The sequence below is a fragment of the Carassius gibelio genome, chromosome B6, assembly GCF_023724105.1.
Source record: "Carassius gibelio isolate Cgi1373 ecotype wild population from Czech Republic chromosome B6, carGib1.2-hapl.c, whole genome shotgun sequence".
NCBI classification, from domain to species: Eukaryota; Metazoa; Chordata; class Actinopteri; order Cypriniformes; family Cyprinidae; genus Carassius; species Carassius gibelio.
The window spans coordinates 23,448,870-23,466,983 of NC_068401.1; the positions used below are offsets into that span (position 1 = coordinate 23,448,870).

General features: G+C 36.8%; 1 protein-coding gene across 1 annotated transcript in view; it reads left to right on the plus strand.

Annotated features, from left to right (window-relative positions):
* The first annotated feature begins 1,720 nt into the window (after positions 1-1,720).
* Positions 1,721-18,114, plus strand: part of myo10l1 (myosin X, like 1) — a 48,188-nt gene continuing 31,794 nt past the window's right edge. The window contains exons 1-2 of the mRNA XM_052558014.1: positions 1,721-2,090; positions 17,374-17,472. Coding sequence (XP_052413974.1) covers positions 2,070-2,090; positions 17,374-17,472 — 120 coding nt within the window. The 5' untranslated portion in view covers positions 1,721-2,069. The remainder of the gene's footprint in view (positions 2,091-17,373; positions 17,473-18,114) is intronic.

The following is an 18,114-nucleotide window of genomic DNA, read 5'->3' on the forward strand; positions in this document are numbered from 1 at the left end:
TATGTGACCACAGGGATTTCACATTGTTGTCCTCACAGCTTCTGTTTGTCAGATGATACAGACATCGATCTTCAGTGCACATCTGACTCAAGCACACATAATGTATAAATCATACTCAATACTTTTTGTACTGCTGATGAGGCATTCATCTGTGTCATGAATATCATCTGAGACTTTTCTCATCTGACGTTCTGAATCTTGAAAAATTTTTTTTTTTAGCCAGTCGAACAGTTACAAGTTACATTTAGCTGGAGGCACTGAATTTTAGTCGTCTAAAGGCACATATTCAAATAGGGTTAGGAAAAAATAAATATTCGAAGATGTTCATTTGGACTAAAAGAAAAAAAGATTGTTTGTGTATATATGTAGAACCCCATAATTCAATAAAATCAAGCTGTTGAAAACCCCTTGCCGAAACAGTACATGAACAGTTAAAGGGTTCACCAAAAAATGAAAATGAGGCTTCGTTTTACTCACCCCTGAGGCATCCTAGGTGCATGACTTTCATTTTTCAGGCAACTCCAGTGGGAGTTATATTAAAAATGTCTAACCTTTTAAAGTCTAGCACAGATGTCATAAGTTCATTTAAAGGAAGATGTATATCCCAGTGCTCATCATAACACTGCTCAATACATTTTGTATTGTATCTGAGAATGACATGTGCCACATTGCTCCAGGGAAGCTGTTCCTGCAGTTAGTGTGCTATTAAGTGCTGAATGAAAAGTGTCAGTCAAATGACTCGTAACTCAACAGGAAAACCTGCGCTTTGTGTCCCTTTGCTGAATTCTTTTGTGCTTGTACCTAAACATTCATTAAAAAAGAACACACTATACACATTACTAAGATACTAGAAGACATTTTGTCTTTTATGTTAGTTATATGATGCTTTTTATATTGTAAAATGTTTCAAAGGCCTTTTTATTTTTTATTAAACTAATGATTACATGCACTTAACTATTTACATGTACATGTACAAAACTTTTTAATTTGCATGTGCATTTTAAAACAGTTGAAAAAAAAAGTAATCTTGTACATCCTTATTTGTCAATGACACTAAACAATTTGACAGTTCTTTTTGGCTCACTAATGTCAGGTTTGTGTTGGTTGAAGAATCTGGATTGCAATTTTTGTTTCTCAAACTGTGAGAGATAAGAGTTTAATGATTTAATGCATCCACCATCTGCTTTATTTAACTTTCATGCAGAGAGTAACCAAACTGCCACTTTATGCAGTTTGAAGATGTTGCAAATATGAACTTGTTTTTCGGAGTAATAAGCCTGCAGACACTGCGACACCTTCTATAAATGTGTATTGATGAGTGAATCTGCTCTACTCCACCCACTGCATGACTCTCACTTCAGATGTGCATGGCGCATGCAGAAATATTTATCAGTAGTGCTACCATGAAAACCCATCAGAGGAGCATCAGTACCACTTCCAGCACATGGGATTTCAGATCATTTCATTCAGATAAAGGAATCTTGCCAAATATGCATACATATATTTAAAAGGTTTCATATTGTGTATCACGCTTGACGCATCCCAACGCACTGATTATCAGACACTATTTGCTTTATTTCAGATTTAGAATGCAGCTGAAATGTATTTCATGCTTATTTTCGCGAATGCACATTTCTGTCATCTTACTGCCGGAATGCATGGTAAAAAGGATGAACTTGGGGGGGCTGTCTTTGCGCGTGGTGCGCCGCCCAACCGGAGATGCGCGAACGAACGGACGCTGGCTCATTCGCTCTGGTGCAGACACCGGAGTCAGCAAGGCATGTGTCTGGACACCGGCGTTTCGATTAAATAAAAAAGACACTTACAGAAACCAAACACCTGAGCGTTTTCTTTTCCCACCGGCAGTTGAGCTATTTGCCAACGGCCGCTTGTCGCGCCATCAGCTGTTTGAACTGCCACCTCACGCAGGACTGCAGCGCCCTGCTCTTCGTAAACATTCGTGAATGGAAAGCAGTTGCAGAACAGACATACATCTTGTGAAAGCTTTCTCGAATCCTCTTCAATTTTGTGATTGATTAGCTGGGTCCTCCCGCAGCCTTTGAGGGAAGATGGAGAGCTTCTTCGCAGAGGTGGGCTCATTTTCTAACGAGGGAACGTGTCATTTCATCTGTTGTGCTTTATGTTCAACGCAAAAACAATAGATTGTGCGTTACATGTGTGAAATAATTCCCCAATAGTCGTATGATGTAAAAACCGGTGGATAATTCTCATTGGCTGTTCCACTGGATGTTGCATGTAATGCTGTGTCTTCATATAACGGTGTCATTACGTTTATATATATTCGGTTTACTGTTTATCATTTTCAAGTGCTTTATTAAAAAGAGCCAGTGCGTTATTTGACACGTTGACAGTAGTTTATGGTGATGTCGCGTGCATCGGTGTCTCGCGCTCGCCTAGGCTGTGGCGCGCATGAGGGGGAAGGGGCTCGCGCATTGAAGCAGAGGCAGGGTCTCTGATATGATGGTTCTGCAAGGGTGCTATGCAAGGTTGTACAAATGGTTTCATGCATCTACACTATTTGTTATGAATGAGATTAAATGTCTCTGATTTCAAAAAGCCGAGCATGCCTGTGTTGTCAAGGCTGTCCGGGCGTAACTGAAATGATTTCCATTTTCAGAGCATTCACCTTCAGTCTGATAGGAACATATGTGCAAGAGCTCACAATGAACCTTTCACCCTGAATGCATTGGTGGTTTTGTTTACCTGATCTGTATTCTGCAGGACAGGCCTCACAGAAGGTTTTTTATGTCTGCTTCTCTCTCTTATCTCTTTCATTTTATACTACAATTAGATGCCCAAGTCCTACTTGATTGGATGATTAGGTCATTGCTCCTCTCTGTGTGTTAAAAGCACACACTCTATGCACAGAAAACACCTGCATTTTATCTAATACTGAATAACGGCATCCTCATTAAGCCATTTATCCTCTCCAGCACATGCTATGTCTCTCAAATGGTTTTAAGCAGTCAGTATTTAATTTGTGCCAGAGTGGACAGCACCAACAGAAGGCTTAGTGGGTAAATTACATTAATTGATGATGCAGACACTATGGATGTTGTATTTATTAGATAAAAGAGCAAGAAATTGTGAAAGTAGGTTATGTGATTGCCCATAGGAACAGACCAGGAGAACCCGATCTTTGGATCCTTCATCTGGAAGGGCCATTAATTTAATTTATGGGGCATTTACAGTGAAATCTGTCTCTGTATGTGTGTTCTTATTGCTGATCTTTCCAAGTGGGTCAGATAACTAGGATGCTTGTGATACATCAACTAGAATCAGTATGAATAGATAGCTGCTTCTTGTCCATTAAAACTGGCTGCTAAGATGGGAGTTTTAGGTGGTGGGCAGGTGGTTCCAATGCAGTTTTTAGTGCATTGCTTGCCTTGGTGTTAATAGTGAGATTCTGAGGTCAAACTTTTCCCCAAAAGAGTTGTGTAATGCTCACCCTTTTAAATGGGGTAATACGTGCAAGATGCAGTAGAGCACATTAGTCCCTTTAAAAAATCAAGACTTGACCCTCCCACTAATATTCTTATCTCTGCCCAGCATCCTAATGTGTCATTGCCCAGCAGCGTCTCAGGAGCCCAGGGGTGTTTCTTCAAATCCTGAAAGCTCAGTCACCCTTTAAAGCACAACATACATGAACAAGTAGCTCTCGTTCCCATATTATTCTCCCTCTTTCTGTCTGTCTCTCTTTTAGCACCCATTTCTCTGCTGTCTGCTCTGTGGTGACAGTTCATGTTATCATTTTGGTGACTCAACAGTCCACACATCCAGTCCCCACAGCAACATTGGAATAGAGGCTTGTTACTGGATCACCCCATGGTCCTAGTGCTGGGTATTACATTTTAGAATCTCAAGCATGTGGTTAGAAATTAACTAGATAGATTTCTGAAAAAAAGAATGATGTTTTATTGAAAAAACAAAATGTTTAATTAGATGTGGTATGAGATGTGTAAGTGTTTTAAAAATATTAAAACATCTTAGGCTAATTATATTGTATACTACATACTTTCTAGGCAGTTTTCTAATGTAGGCCAGAGATTATATATAAGCATTAGGTCTGACCATATAAAAGCTCTGTTCAGATGAAGGCCTACATCTTTACAGGGGGTTCTATTTTTATGCACCACTTTTTAAAATCTCAGTTTCAAAAAACCTATCCTTAAAGCTGCAGTTGGTAACTTTTGACGCTCTAGCGGTTAATAAACAGAACTGCTTGCGTCTTGCGGAAGAACATCGTAGCCGGAACTACTTCTCTCTGTTTATGTATATGAAGAACCACAAAGGTACTGGGTTACTCCGCTGCGGTACCCCCGAAGCAATCTAAAATAGTCCGAAAATAAACACTTATTATAGGTCCACCCTAGTGATTCAGGACAAGCTAAAAACACGGTTTGGAAAATGTATTCATGGTGTACTCGCTTATTAAATACATTTTTTTACATTTTGAACACAAACAAAGTTACGGACCGCAGCTCTGATTGGTTGTTTCTTAACGGGAGCGATGTATTTCTGCTCCTGACCACTGGGAGGAGCCAGAGGAGCTTGATTTTTTTCACAGATTATCTGTCTCATATTCTACTGTCAGGACATAATGACAGGTTGAACAAATATGTAAAAAATATATTTTTACAAAAGTTACCTAGTGCAGCTTTAAACTCTATCTATTTGAACACATACAGAAAATTGTAAGTACTAATGAAGCATATCTATTTGGAACACTGTTTTTTTCAAAACCACATTTTTTTTAAATGGTCTGGGATATAACATCTTAATGAACAAGCAGTTTTTTCCCAATCTGGCATCATGTGGTCACAATCACCCAATTTTACAAACCCAAGCTTGACCTTGATGGCACTCATTTTTGACCGTGATGAACTTTAAACACTATATGTGAGAGTAGTAAATCTTAAAATGATAAATGTTGGTAAGGATATGCACACAACACTCAATACTGAAAACAGTGTCTGATTAAGTGTACAGTGTGTGTGTGTGTTTGTGTGTGTCGGTTTATTTGATATAAAATGTAATGATTTGAATGGGTTTATAATAACTAAAGCAAAAAAAAAAAAGCTGAAGTTTTAAAATTTACATTTTCATTCAATTTTTATTTTGTTGTATTTTTAATATATCTAATTTTATTACACACACATGCACGCACACACGCACGCGCACACACACACACACACACACACACCATCTCTGAGCCAGAGCTGTGGAAATTGTTATCTATATGTTTAAAGAGAAAACAACAAAAGAGTGATTCAAAATGAGTTTAGTATTAATTATTTGTCAATTTTTCAGGTCAGATTCTGGCTTTAGTATAATTTCTTTATAGTCATTTTGTGTCTGTGTACACTTGATGTAACTTAAGTAATAATACTACTTGCAAAAATGCTTGCAGATGTAATTATGCCACTATGGCATGTCTACAATATAAAGCAATGGCAACAGAAGAGTGCCAACACAAAATGTCTCTCACCAAACACAGAGGCCTATTTATAAAGATAGGCTGGAGGGGAAAGTAGAAAAAGGACAGGAAGTCAGAGAAAAGAGTGTTGAGAGACTGAAGAAAGGAACTAATAAAAGAAGAAATCTAACATAAACATCGACTATTTCTGAACTTCTAAATGGAAAGGATGTTGGCATACACAGTTTACATTTTTATGGCTATTGGCCTTACTGTAGAATTCTAGTATAGGAAATCTAATACAGGAAATCATGATTTATTGGTACCATTATATTAGAAGAATTGTATTTTTATCTGTATTGGCCAGAAATGCATTTTAATTGCATGCTTATTTTTGAATTTAGATTATCTTTGACATCCACCAACACCTATTCTAGTTTTTTTTTATAGACTAGCAGTGGATTAATAATAATTAGTATCCTTGTGATGTTCCTGTGAAGTTTTTGATGAACAAAGGTGTGAGAAATGTTATGTGATTTGCTGACAGGTGGCAGGAGCTTCAGCAGGTGTGCAGCTGTTTCACACAGCAGAAACTAATGTTCATTTGATGTGTCAGCTGAGAAATCTGTATCATCCTTTAATACATGCATCCCAGGTCAGAGCAGAATTCATGTTAGCATCCTTTCCTCTTCATGGACACATGAACTGTGTGTCCTCTCACACTTTCTGTGATTCTGTCGCTGCATGGTTCTGAGAAAATCAGCCACTGGAGATGTGTGACCTATATTTCCTCAGCAGCTTCATTCGAAGCGAGTGCCTTGATTCGTTCCAGTGTGAATCTCTCTCTTTTCAGTCTCTCTTCGACATTACTGTCTCACTGCTCTCTCTCCTCTCTTTTGATTCATCGATTTCTGCAATGCACTAATTTCTCAGGTTGTTTGAAGTACTAGGCTTTAACATTGACTTTCTTCTTTAAATGATCTTTTTTATCACATGGTGTAGGCCTTTGGAAACTATTGGATACCATCAGTTTCCATTCCCCCTTTTCTTCATCATTCTTGCTTTAAGTTTTTGTCATCTTTTACCCTTTTTCGGTTTGTTTCATAGTACTAAAGTAAGCTTTTAGAGATATTCTGTCTTTTTTATTTATTTTTTGGCCAAAAGCGACACTCTCTATATACAAAATTGAAATAAATTAGTATTTTAATGTGGAGAACACTGGTTAGCTATATAGACTGCAGAAATTATTGTGAATTTTATAAATGTTTTGGTGTTTGATGAATAATCCTGTTTTATTCATAAACTAAATTAAACATTTACTCAATATTTTTAGTTTTATCTTAAGTCAACATTTTACTTTAATATTATAGATCATATAACTTGCTTGATAAAATTAAGTTGTTAAAAGAAAAAAAATATTATATTGACCTACATTAAGTAACATTTTTAATTAACTGGTATGGTATGGTTTTTATGTGTGTGTGTGTGTGTGTATATATTTGTATACTATCTTTTTAGTTTGTATGAATGTCTGTTTTTATCTTTGGTAAAATAACTATTTTGATTAATATTAAATCAAAAAATAATTTGGGGTTGGGGGATGAAATAAGTGAATCTGGGTGTAACGAATTAAAAAGTTGATCCAAAGTACTTTTTTTGTGTATAGCTATGTAATAAGCAAGTTAATGTTTCCTGATCTACACTGTGAGGATTTATTTTGTGATAATGATTGGCTGGCTGTATATTATTATTCCTCCTTTGGTTCCAGTTCACCCACATAACCGTATTATAGTATTATGAGCAAGACATACAGTGACTATGAAGGCTTTCAAAATCAGGATGGAGACAGAGACATAGAGAAAGTCTGAGATTTAGCTGCATGTGTACACACTTGTGTTTTCAGTTAGAGAGACCAGCAGAGAGAAGCACTGAGCAAAGTTGTCTCTCCTGACCCAGATCAGCCGCTTCCGCCTGCCTGTGAAGAGCAGATCTGACAGACTGCTCCAGGGAAAAGTGCAAATCCCTTTCTAGCACTGATGCACGTGTGCCCCTTCCTGTGTCTCCATGCCGTCTTTTCCTCTCTCACTGTACATTCATGGCATCATTATATGGTCTAGTCATTGTTCCGGTCCCTGGTATATAATAAGAATGGTCGCTCGTCAAGTCTTTCTTGTCTGGACTGATAGCTTTTTCTTTTATTCAAGTCATCATCTTTGAGACAATCTGAATATGAAGTAAACCCCATGCGGCGAGAAACCAGAGTGCCTCAATCCCAACATTAAATCTCACCCTCTGATCAAGGCATATTTTAGCACTGGGGGCTAGTGAAGATGCAGGGTTACTTCAGCCGTGGATAATAAGAGATACTCTCCGTTTCTTTTAAGAAAATATAGGATTGAACTGTCTGGCCACATATCACTGAAATTAAATGGATAATTTAATCATCATTTATTCATGTAAACACATGTAGCACATATATAACACACATGTTTCTGTGTCTACTATAGGTGTATTTATGTGTGTTGATCATTATTTCAATGTAAATAAAAGACTTAATAAACCAATTTATTATATAAGGAAATCCTATCTCTTTACAAGACTTAGATTAAGCTGCTCATTTTCCTGTTTATCCCTGTAAAGCTGCTTTCAAACAATCTGTGTTGTATAAAACACTATATAAATAAAGGTGACTTGACTTGAATTTGCCAAAAGTCATACATGTTTAAACTTTCAAGAGGTGAGTAAATAATGACATCATTGTAATTTTTGGGTGAACTGTCCCTTTAAGCATACTGTCCATGTTCCAAGCAATAGTCAGTGGCTCTCACACAACGTCATCAAGTATTGTTTGCATATTTACTTGGAAACTGCATGTAAAGAAACTCACACACACACACACAATATTTATTTAGGATGATATTAATTTAAATCACTAAAAAGGCAGATGCCAGCTATGCAGAGAGATAGGAATGGGCTTAAATTTGATTTTAGTGGACTAGTGAGGGTACAAGATCAGCTAAATTATATTGGTACAGCTCATGAATATTTTAGAAGCTTTTTACCCTTATTTTAACCGATTGTTAATGGATATTGCCAAGGAAAAATGTATTGGTTTCAAATAGTTTTTTGTTGTTGAAGTCCGATAGGTTCATGATTTTTGCATTTATTCAGCATCTGAAGTGTGAGTCTCTTTTGTAGTATTTGAACAGCACACTTTGTGTGTGTGATGTGCAGTTCTCACCTGAGACTCGTCTGTTCATACCAAGACCAGACTGGAGATATGCGAAAACAGGAAAACATTTATAAAAATATAAAACTTTTATGACATGAAAGATACAAATTTTATGACATTATCAGTGTAATGTTCATTGAAGAAACTCATATTAGGGGCACCATTTAATGTCTTGTATATAGTCTGCTACTTTGGAATTGATCTTCTGTGGTTTACATCTAGTTGTGTGTATTAAGTCCTCAGGCAAAAAGGTTTGTGTGCATTTGCAATAAACCCCATAAATTGAGAAAACCTGTAAAAGGTATTTAAGTGTTAATTCACCCAAAAAATAAAATTACCCCATAAATGACTCACCTTGAAGTTATCCTAGGTGTATATGACTTTCTTCCTTCTTACGAAGTCAGAGTTATTTTAAAAATTGTATTTGATCTTTCAAGCAGTTTGATGCCACTCAGCTGGTTTTGCACTGCATAGGTCCATGAGAAGTTTAATGAAAAGCTCATCCATTAAATAAAGTGTCTCACATGGCTCCGGGGGGTGAACAAAGGCCTTCTGTAGCGAATCAATGCAATTTTTTAAGAAAAATAACAATATTCAAAACGTAATAATCACTTTAATCTAGCTTACTCACTGTTGTAAAACGGAAGCAATATCGGGAATGACGTATGAGGTCAACGTTGCGCATGTGCAGGTGAGTCTCCTGAAAACCAACGTTTGTTAACAGTAGCAAAAGGAAGCAAAGTTTACTTTCTTTAGCAAAGGAAAACCAGTTTCCTCTTGACTTATATCTAAATCCTCCAACATTCTTCTTTAAGAATCCTTATTTTGTACTTCTAATTAGTGACCGTTGTTGTGTTTTGATCTCTCCGCTGCGTTTCTGCATTCGTCACTTCTGAGCAGCGCATACGCAAAGCTGACCTCATACATCATTCCCCTGGAACTGCTTCATTTACAACTGTGAGTGCAAGCTCGATTAAAGTGACTATAACGTTTTGAAAATGGATATTTTTCTTACAAAAACGCATCGATTCGCTACAGGCAAACGCAGCAGGTTATTATAGTGCCCTTATAACACTTACAAAGGCCAGGGGTCATCTGTCTGAATCTTCCAAGGGAAATCTAGTGGCAAATCACTCTTGTGTTATGTCTGTGAAACTGGACAAACTGCACAATGCTGCGTGCAGCCCTTTGGTAGATTACCAGCTTGTGTTTTCTCTTTCTTGCTGGCTGTATAGCCATATAATTATCAGAACACAAACAGCTAGGCCTGCGATGTAATTAACTCCCTTTGTCATTAAAACGGCACTTTTGGCTTTCCTGATTTAGCATCGCTCGTTTCCCCTGTGATTTCACCCTGCTGTGATTAGAGCCAAAATGGATGTCTTTACGAGTGTAGCATGTTAACCCAGCAATTTTTTGGGTCACACTTATTATGAGACACTGTTACACTTGAATCTCACAATGTCCTTGCCACATTTTTTACCAAAAAAAATAAAATAATTGTTTGCTTGAAGACAATTCTTTGAGTAGATGAGGATACTTTATTACATGTATGAAGAAGTTTTAACATATATAAAATCCCCATAGTAAAAATTTGTACATACTGTACATAATAAATTCCACTTTATATATTGTCGCTATATATGTCAACAATGTATTTTATTTATGCAACTTTATTAAAACAACAAAGAACAAACAATCTGTATGTTTGTGTTTTTTTAATACAATTTTTAAATACATGTCTATCTTTTATTATTGCTTTTTATATTTACATATAAAATCAACATGTATTGATGGGTTTTAGGGTGTATATACATGTACATGATATATGTATATTCACATGATATGTCCAAAAATGTATAGACTAGGTATATAGGCTATGCTAAATGTATGTGTATGGGCAACTAAATGTCCGTTTTTCTCACACAAAATGATATACATTTATTGTCCCTTAACTGGAGTTTGGAAGGCAGTTTTTCCTTTTATTTCCCCAAAGAAATAAAGTCTTGTGGGTTTATAAAAACTTAAGGATGAATAAATGATAACAGAACGTACATTTCGGTGGAACTATTACTTCAAGCAAAATATCTTAAATCTTATAATATTATGTTTTTAATATGAGGTCCATCGACATAATTATTCATCCAAAAGAAGTGGGATCTGTTTTCTTAAAAATACTTAAACCTAAGAGGCCAATAAGCAATCACGTATGTCATCAATTATCCAGATATAGCTAATAATGGCCTAGTGATGCATTTCCTTGTTTGCAATGCATACAGTAGACCGATTGTTTGGTATTGGAAGAGAGAACAATGCCGCTCTGAATGCTCCATACAATAACTTCTGCTCTCTTCTGTACCTGTAGTGCATGAACACACATCCCCACTCTGTCCAGCACAGAAAACATATATCTTCCGTTGATGGACAATTAACACTTCTCCTGCCATGGTGAACTGCTTGACCACTTAGATCTCGCTCCTTTTCCAGATGCATAAATCTGTCAGTGGGTCGTTAAAAAAGACATACAGGAGAGGGAGTCTCCAGACAGGTGTCTCATTTCTTAGCCTTCATTATTTCTGCTCTTAAATCAAATTGGGCCAGATGGGTGAGAGACCATGTGAAGGACAGAGCAGGAGGGAGGAATGTAGAGGATGAAGAGAAAAGAGTGTGAAGATTGGGACTATAAAACAGTTCAGGACCTATGCCAGCCCATCACAACCTATAGCGGATAATCCTGCATTATATGTATCACATATATGTCTTTAATATCTGTAACTGATTTACTAGTTTGAAAAGAATAAAATTATGTCCAACTCTATAGCCAAATTTATTAGTTTTCTAAAACTATATTTATGTTTGGTTCATACCTTACACTTTGTTTTAACATTAATTTTCCCAAAAACATTTATGCCAATTAAAAAGATTTTTGTTATTGATCAAGCTGAGAATAAAATGCCCCATAAAACAAGTGTGTGTGTCTTTAGGGAGCATCAATACATTGGTCAAAAATTAAAGGAGGAGTGGAGAGGTATAGAAATGTGTAGCAAAGTCTAGCCTCTCTATTTTCTTCAATATGGTGGGAATCTCTCAGGCACAGCTTTTAGCATAACAGCTTAATCTATCATTCATTTCTCTCACTCTTTCTCTCTGTCCTCTCTCTCCTTCTGTCATGTATATTTGATAGCTGCACAGGAAGCACAGTGCAATGGCATTTTCACACTGTTATGTGTGAATATACATGAGGTTAGGAGACAAGAGTAAAGAAGATAAGAGGGGAGGAAAGAAGAAGGGAAAGGGAATTGGAGAGGTGAGAAAGCGGAAGGTATACTGATGTATAGCATAGTTAACATAATAACTGAGTGTGTCTGAAATGGAGCAAAAATATCTCAGGATGGTTGTGTTGCAGTAACTGAGACTCCAGTGATGAACACTGAAATGTCAGCATGTTTAGGACTGTTGAAGGTTTGTACTCCATTTACAGTCAATACTCTCCTTCTTTCTTTTGCCATTCCTCTTTCCATGTCTCCTTGTCCACCTGTATCATGCTTGATTCGTAATACCCACACATATGCTTCTATTCTGCATTTTAAACACGTTGCCAAGTGTGCCACTTCCCTAATGCTTTATTAATCCTCAAAGAATCATTCAGGCACTGTTCCACACACACTCCTTCTTCTCACTGCCAATGTTATTGTCTGCTGGAATTGGTTGATGAGAGGTTGAGAAGCTGTCTGGTGATGAATTACACTGGTCATTAGATGAGATGTTAATAATGGCGAGTATCTGTGCAGGGAGATTTCGAAAGCCAGTGATTTTCCAGGTTGTGCAGATGTTCCATTAAAGTTATTTGAAGGGTTCAGTGAGTCTATGTGCTGTGGTTTACATAGTGTGACTGCAGTATTTAATGCAACTGAACAATCCTGGATTTGCTGTGCTTGTTGGTGTAGGGCTGAACAATTTGGAGTAATGGCTAAACAAATTTTTTTATCATGTTTCAGAATGGCTATAAAGTAATAATAATAACAATAATAAATAACAAAATAATAATAGTAATTATAATTTTTTACCTAAATTATAAAATATAAAATATTAAAATTAAATAAAAACAATATTTCACTGAAAATGTATATTTTTTATTATTATTATTAATCATGTAGCCCTGTGTCCAGGTCATTATGCTGCTGGTTCCTCATGGGCTGTATCTTTTATATAGACCCTCTTGCATACCCTCCCCCACTAAGAGCATGCTCTCCTTATTCCTCCACATACAGTATGTGTGTGGTTGGATGTTTTTACAGCAGATGTAGCGGTTTTCTCCTGACAGCTGTGCAAGAGCAACAGCAGAGTTATCTGTTGATGAAGATGTTGAATTCTTTCATCTCTGTTGTGTTCATGCATGATTACACACTCCTGCTCTCCATAGGGCCTGAGCTCTCATTAATGATTTGTTTCGCTCAGATCGGGGCACAAACCAACAGCCTCTGCATCTGTGCTAATTACTGTAGCAGCTCCTGATCCGGTTTGAGATGCTATCTGAGAATGTGTAAAGCCTGAAGTTTCTGATTAGAACATGATGATCGCTTGAGAGAAAGAGGTCAAACATCAAGTAATTTTTTTAATTTCTGAACTTCTCCCCATGCACACAATACACACAGTGACAAAAAGCTGCACGATCAATTGAAATAAAACCAAAATCACTATATGGCTGAGTGCAATTTCAAATGGCAAAGTCTGCAATTTAATTAATTAAATACATGCAATCTGAGTTTCAGTGAGTGTGGCACTATGTTCATTTACTCACATGTAGCTCATCATCCAAGTTTCGAGCGGCAGTAAATGCTGTTGCATAAGAATTCATCCCTGCATCTGCTCTGAGTTTTGGTTCCTTGTGCATTCAGGATGCAACATGCACCAACCATCTTCATAAACTTGTAATTAGAAGCGCTTATAAACAGGCTGTAGTCAACAAACAAGAAGCTTTATAGGCTCTTTATGCTGAATTCACACTGAACGATTTTCAAAGTCGTCGGATCATCGTTGTTCTCACACTGCACGACCATCTGGGGTAGCGTTCAGATGCCGCTGTGTTCACATTGCACGATGTATCGGCGACAGGATGTTACACATTGCCAACAACTCTGTGTGCTCCGCAAACTATGGCTGCATCTGAAAACTGAAAACTGCTGCCTTCGGAGGACGCATTCCAAGGTAGAACGGCATCATATCTGTTTTTGCTGCTGTTCCGCTTGTCACCGTTCATTTCACAGTTTTGATACTGTTACATACAATATGTAAATACTTTTATATTAGCCTCTGTGAATTAATATTAGTGCTGGCTGTGATAATTTCATTGCTGAATAATAAAGTCTTGATAGGCTGTGGAGGGAGTTTTGTGGTATGAATAGTACACTGATTGATTTTTTCCCCAAAAGAGCAGGGAAATCTTTTTAATGTCTTCTAATGGAAATGAAATGTGTAAGTGTATGTAGCTCAGCTGTCTGTTGTAAGTGTTTTTCCTGCCTGGCTTGGTTTCTTTACCCAGGGGCAGAGCAGCCTGTCTTTTGTCTTCACCACTTTAGTTCCTCTGACTGGAGGTGGGACGGCTCATCATAGTTAACCATCTGATGACAAAGGATCTGTTTTTATCTGTTTGCCTATTTATTGTCCAGAAATGCATGTTGAAGAGGAGGCAATCCACTTCAAAATCAGTATGGTTAATGTCCATGTCTGGGAAACTTAAACTCATTGTCTAGTTTGAGGTTTTGGGTGGATTTACACATTATTCTTTATTTGTTTGTGGGCAGGCGTGAGTTTATGTTTGCCCAATGATTCAAAATTTCAATTACATGCTTGTGTTGTCTAGCAGTGAATTTCTATGTTGGTTTAAAATTGCGTTCTTATTTCAAAATTCTCTTTAAAGGGGGGGTGAATTGCTCGTTTTCACTCAATATCCTGTTAATCTTGAGTACCTATAGAGTAGTACTGCATCCTTCATAACTCCAAAAAGTCTTTAGTTTTATTATATTCATAAAGAGAAAGATAGTTTGTACCAATTTTTCCCGGAAAAACACGACCGGCTGGAGGCGTGACGTGTGGGCGGAGCTAAAGAATCACGAGCGCCAGTAGGCTTTTGCGTTGAGAGCGTTTGGAAGCTGTGACACCGTGAGGACAAAACCAACCAAACAAACCATGGCTAACAGTCAGATTCAGCGTATATTTATGATCCAGAATCAGATCCAGAGGCTGAAATCAGCATCAGCAATGACGTCTCTATGTGGTATCTACTGAAACTGTATATATTTGCTTAGCGGTTTTGGAAAATGACTAAGTTCCACTTTGTCGTCTTTTTTTTTTTTTTTTTTTTTTTTTTAAGCTGTACATGTGGAAAGTGCAGTTTGATGACAACATCGCATGTTGTTTACTTGATGTGCTTACACGCCGATAGCTAAGTTAATAACACAGAGATATTTGAAGCAGTTTTACTCACCGCATGCGGTTCAAACACACGATCGTGACCCTTTTTTGTTTGGACTGCATTATCCTTAAGAAATAAACGATGTGCAAATCCGGCGTCAAACTGGACCTTGTTTGTAAAACAAGCATCTTCGAAATGCAGGGAACAAACACAAACACTTGCACAACTCCGTCGATGCTCTGTAAAAATAAACTCCATCCACTGGTCCCTTAATGCTGTTTCTCTTTTGGTAATCTGTGCAGGGTTGTCTTGCCCTGGCAACCAAAAACACCCTCCTTTTGTGACATTTCGCGAATCTCTCGCTCTGATCAGTGAATGTCTGTGCTCAGCCTCTCAGTGCACTGCTCTACGGGAGCGCGCGCTCTTCCGGCAGAAGTGCCTTAGGACCCATATAAGGAAATTCCGCTCCATCTAACGTCACACAGAGCCATACTCGAAAAAACTTTCCGAAACTTGTGACAAACCGGAAGGAGTATTTTTGGAACAGAAATACTCCTTCAAATGTGTAAAAACAGTGTAACAGTTTAAAAAACTCAGTATGCATGAAATAGCATTTCACCCCCCCTTTAATGACAGTAGAATAATATTTGTGAATTCTGTCAGGTTACCATTGGGACAGTTTACCTCATATAGGCTACTGTGAGTATTAAGGAATTTTGTCACAATATAATAATTTTAATGTAAATGAATGTTTCTTATGGGCCATTTAATGCTTTGAATATTTATTTATTTTTGAAGGTGGTGAGTGTGTATGGGTATTAGTAGTTAAGTTAACGTCATACAGCTGGCCATAATTCAGTCGGGTGCTCACACAAAGAACAGCACGTTACTGTGGATAAGAGCAGGAGGACATCCAAAATACTATAATTGCTCACTGTCTGTTATTGCATTTACAAAATTATAATGTGGGGAAATTTAGTAAAGCACAAATCTCCTATGATAAATCTGCTTAGTCTGAAAACCTTTCATACTTTTGTAAGTGATTAATTTACTTTATTCTGTAATATTATGTCAGAAATGTTGTTGGGTCATTCTATTAAACGTGTCTTATCCAATCTGATGGTGAGATTATCTTTGAAATATAATTTTTGTAAGGTTTTAAAGGGTTTTCTATTATGTTTTTTCACTTTTTCAACTTTAGTTAGTCTGTAATGTTGCTGTTTAAGCAAAAAATCTCACGACTTATTCTTACGTATTTTATTAGGTGGCTAATAAGTAAGAATTTGTACAACATCGTATGATTTTGTTTGATTTCTGTAAGGAGTAGGTTTAGGGGTGGTCATTTGCATGAATTCCTACGAATTTGCCAAACCCCCCCCCAAAAAAAAATTATACTACATTTGTTAAGATACAGTAAGTGGTTGCAAACAATTCATTTTAGCTACATTTAAAAAAAATAAAAACATGTTGAAAGTTAATAAATAAATCTAATTTAAAGGTAGCTAAAATAAATTGATTGCAAAGACTTATCTTAAAAAAATTGTAAATTCAATGAACATATCAGTGTACGTACGTTTTTTTCACGAAACGTGCAAATTTATAGAATGAATTTATGCAAATCAGCCACCTAGTAAAATATGTACGAATTGCCATAAATTCGTGTTGGAATTGCTTTCAGCAATTAAACAATTTTCACTAAATAATTACAAAGATGTGGCAAGTGAAGTAACACATTGAATGAAACATGAAATATTGAAGTACAAAAGACCCTAATGACAAACATAACAAAACAACAGTTTGGTAATGGTAAAACAATATACTGTAGACTTTATACTATTTTAAAGTCACATTATGAAAGATTTATATATATATATATATATATATATATATATATTTAAAAATATATATTTTTTTAAAATCTATTTGTAATAATATGATCCTGTAAAAATCACCCAGTTTTTTCTGTGCTTGTGTCTCTTTATACTTTTTCCTTTATACATTATACTTTATAATTTGCTTTGAGGGTATCGGTTTGGCCTTTAAAATGAATCAGACTTTAGTGCTCAATGGTGTGTCTAAGCTTTGTGTGTGGGCATCTGTGAGTGTTTAGAAACGAAAAGCCACCTACACGTCATCCTGAAAGTCATACATTTCAACAGTGAATGACTACATGAAGATTTTGCATTTTATTGTTGTGTTTTATTGTTCTGTGGCTCTTACAAGCAACTGGGACATATAATCTGGGATTGTGCTGGTTTGTGTCTGACTGCATTTGTGTGTGTTTTGCAGGGTTCTCGAGTGTGGGTGAATCATAAAGATCAGCTGGTCCCGTCTACAGTGAACTCCTTTGGAGATGGGACCCTGGTGCTCACCACTGACTACGGGGAGGTAAGATTCACAGACTCACAGAAGCAAACACACAGATGTTGCCCTTTATGGCTGAATGGGTGTTGTGTGAGTCAGAGATTACGCTGGGTTAGTATTGTGCTCTGAATGTCATAATAACAGGGCTGAGGAGCTGTGTGTGTGTGTGTGCATGTGCATATTTGTTTGTGTATGTCTGCCATTTGCATTTCTGAGGCTGAATTAATACATTCAACTTCCCATAACTGACAATGTGAAAGAGACTATATCATATAACCAACCATAATGCACTCCTCCATTCTACATGAGCTTTTGGCCAGTTCTGGTGCAATGATATATATGCAAATAAATAATCACAGAATAACCACATGATCAAAAGAGAGACAGAACACTCTTCTTTTAGTGCAGAGATGTCCACTAATATTTTACTGTCATGGTAACAGGGTGTCCTGCAGCTGGAGAAAATTTTACTTGACCTTTTCATATGATACCCAACAAGCTCTTCTAATTTTCTGTTATAACTGGACATGCAACAATTTCAAACAGAGACTGAAAAATACCAGTAAGCCATTATAAGAAAATAGTTTTGCTTTGGCATTAGCTTCCTGCAATTAGAACATGCTAAGTTAAGTAAAACAAAAATTAGATAGATGTATATTTGATCTT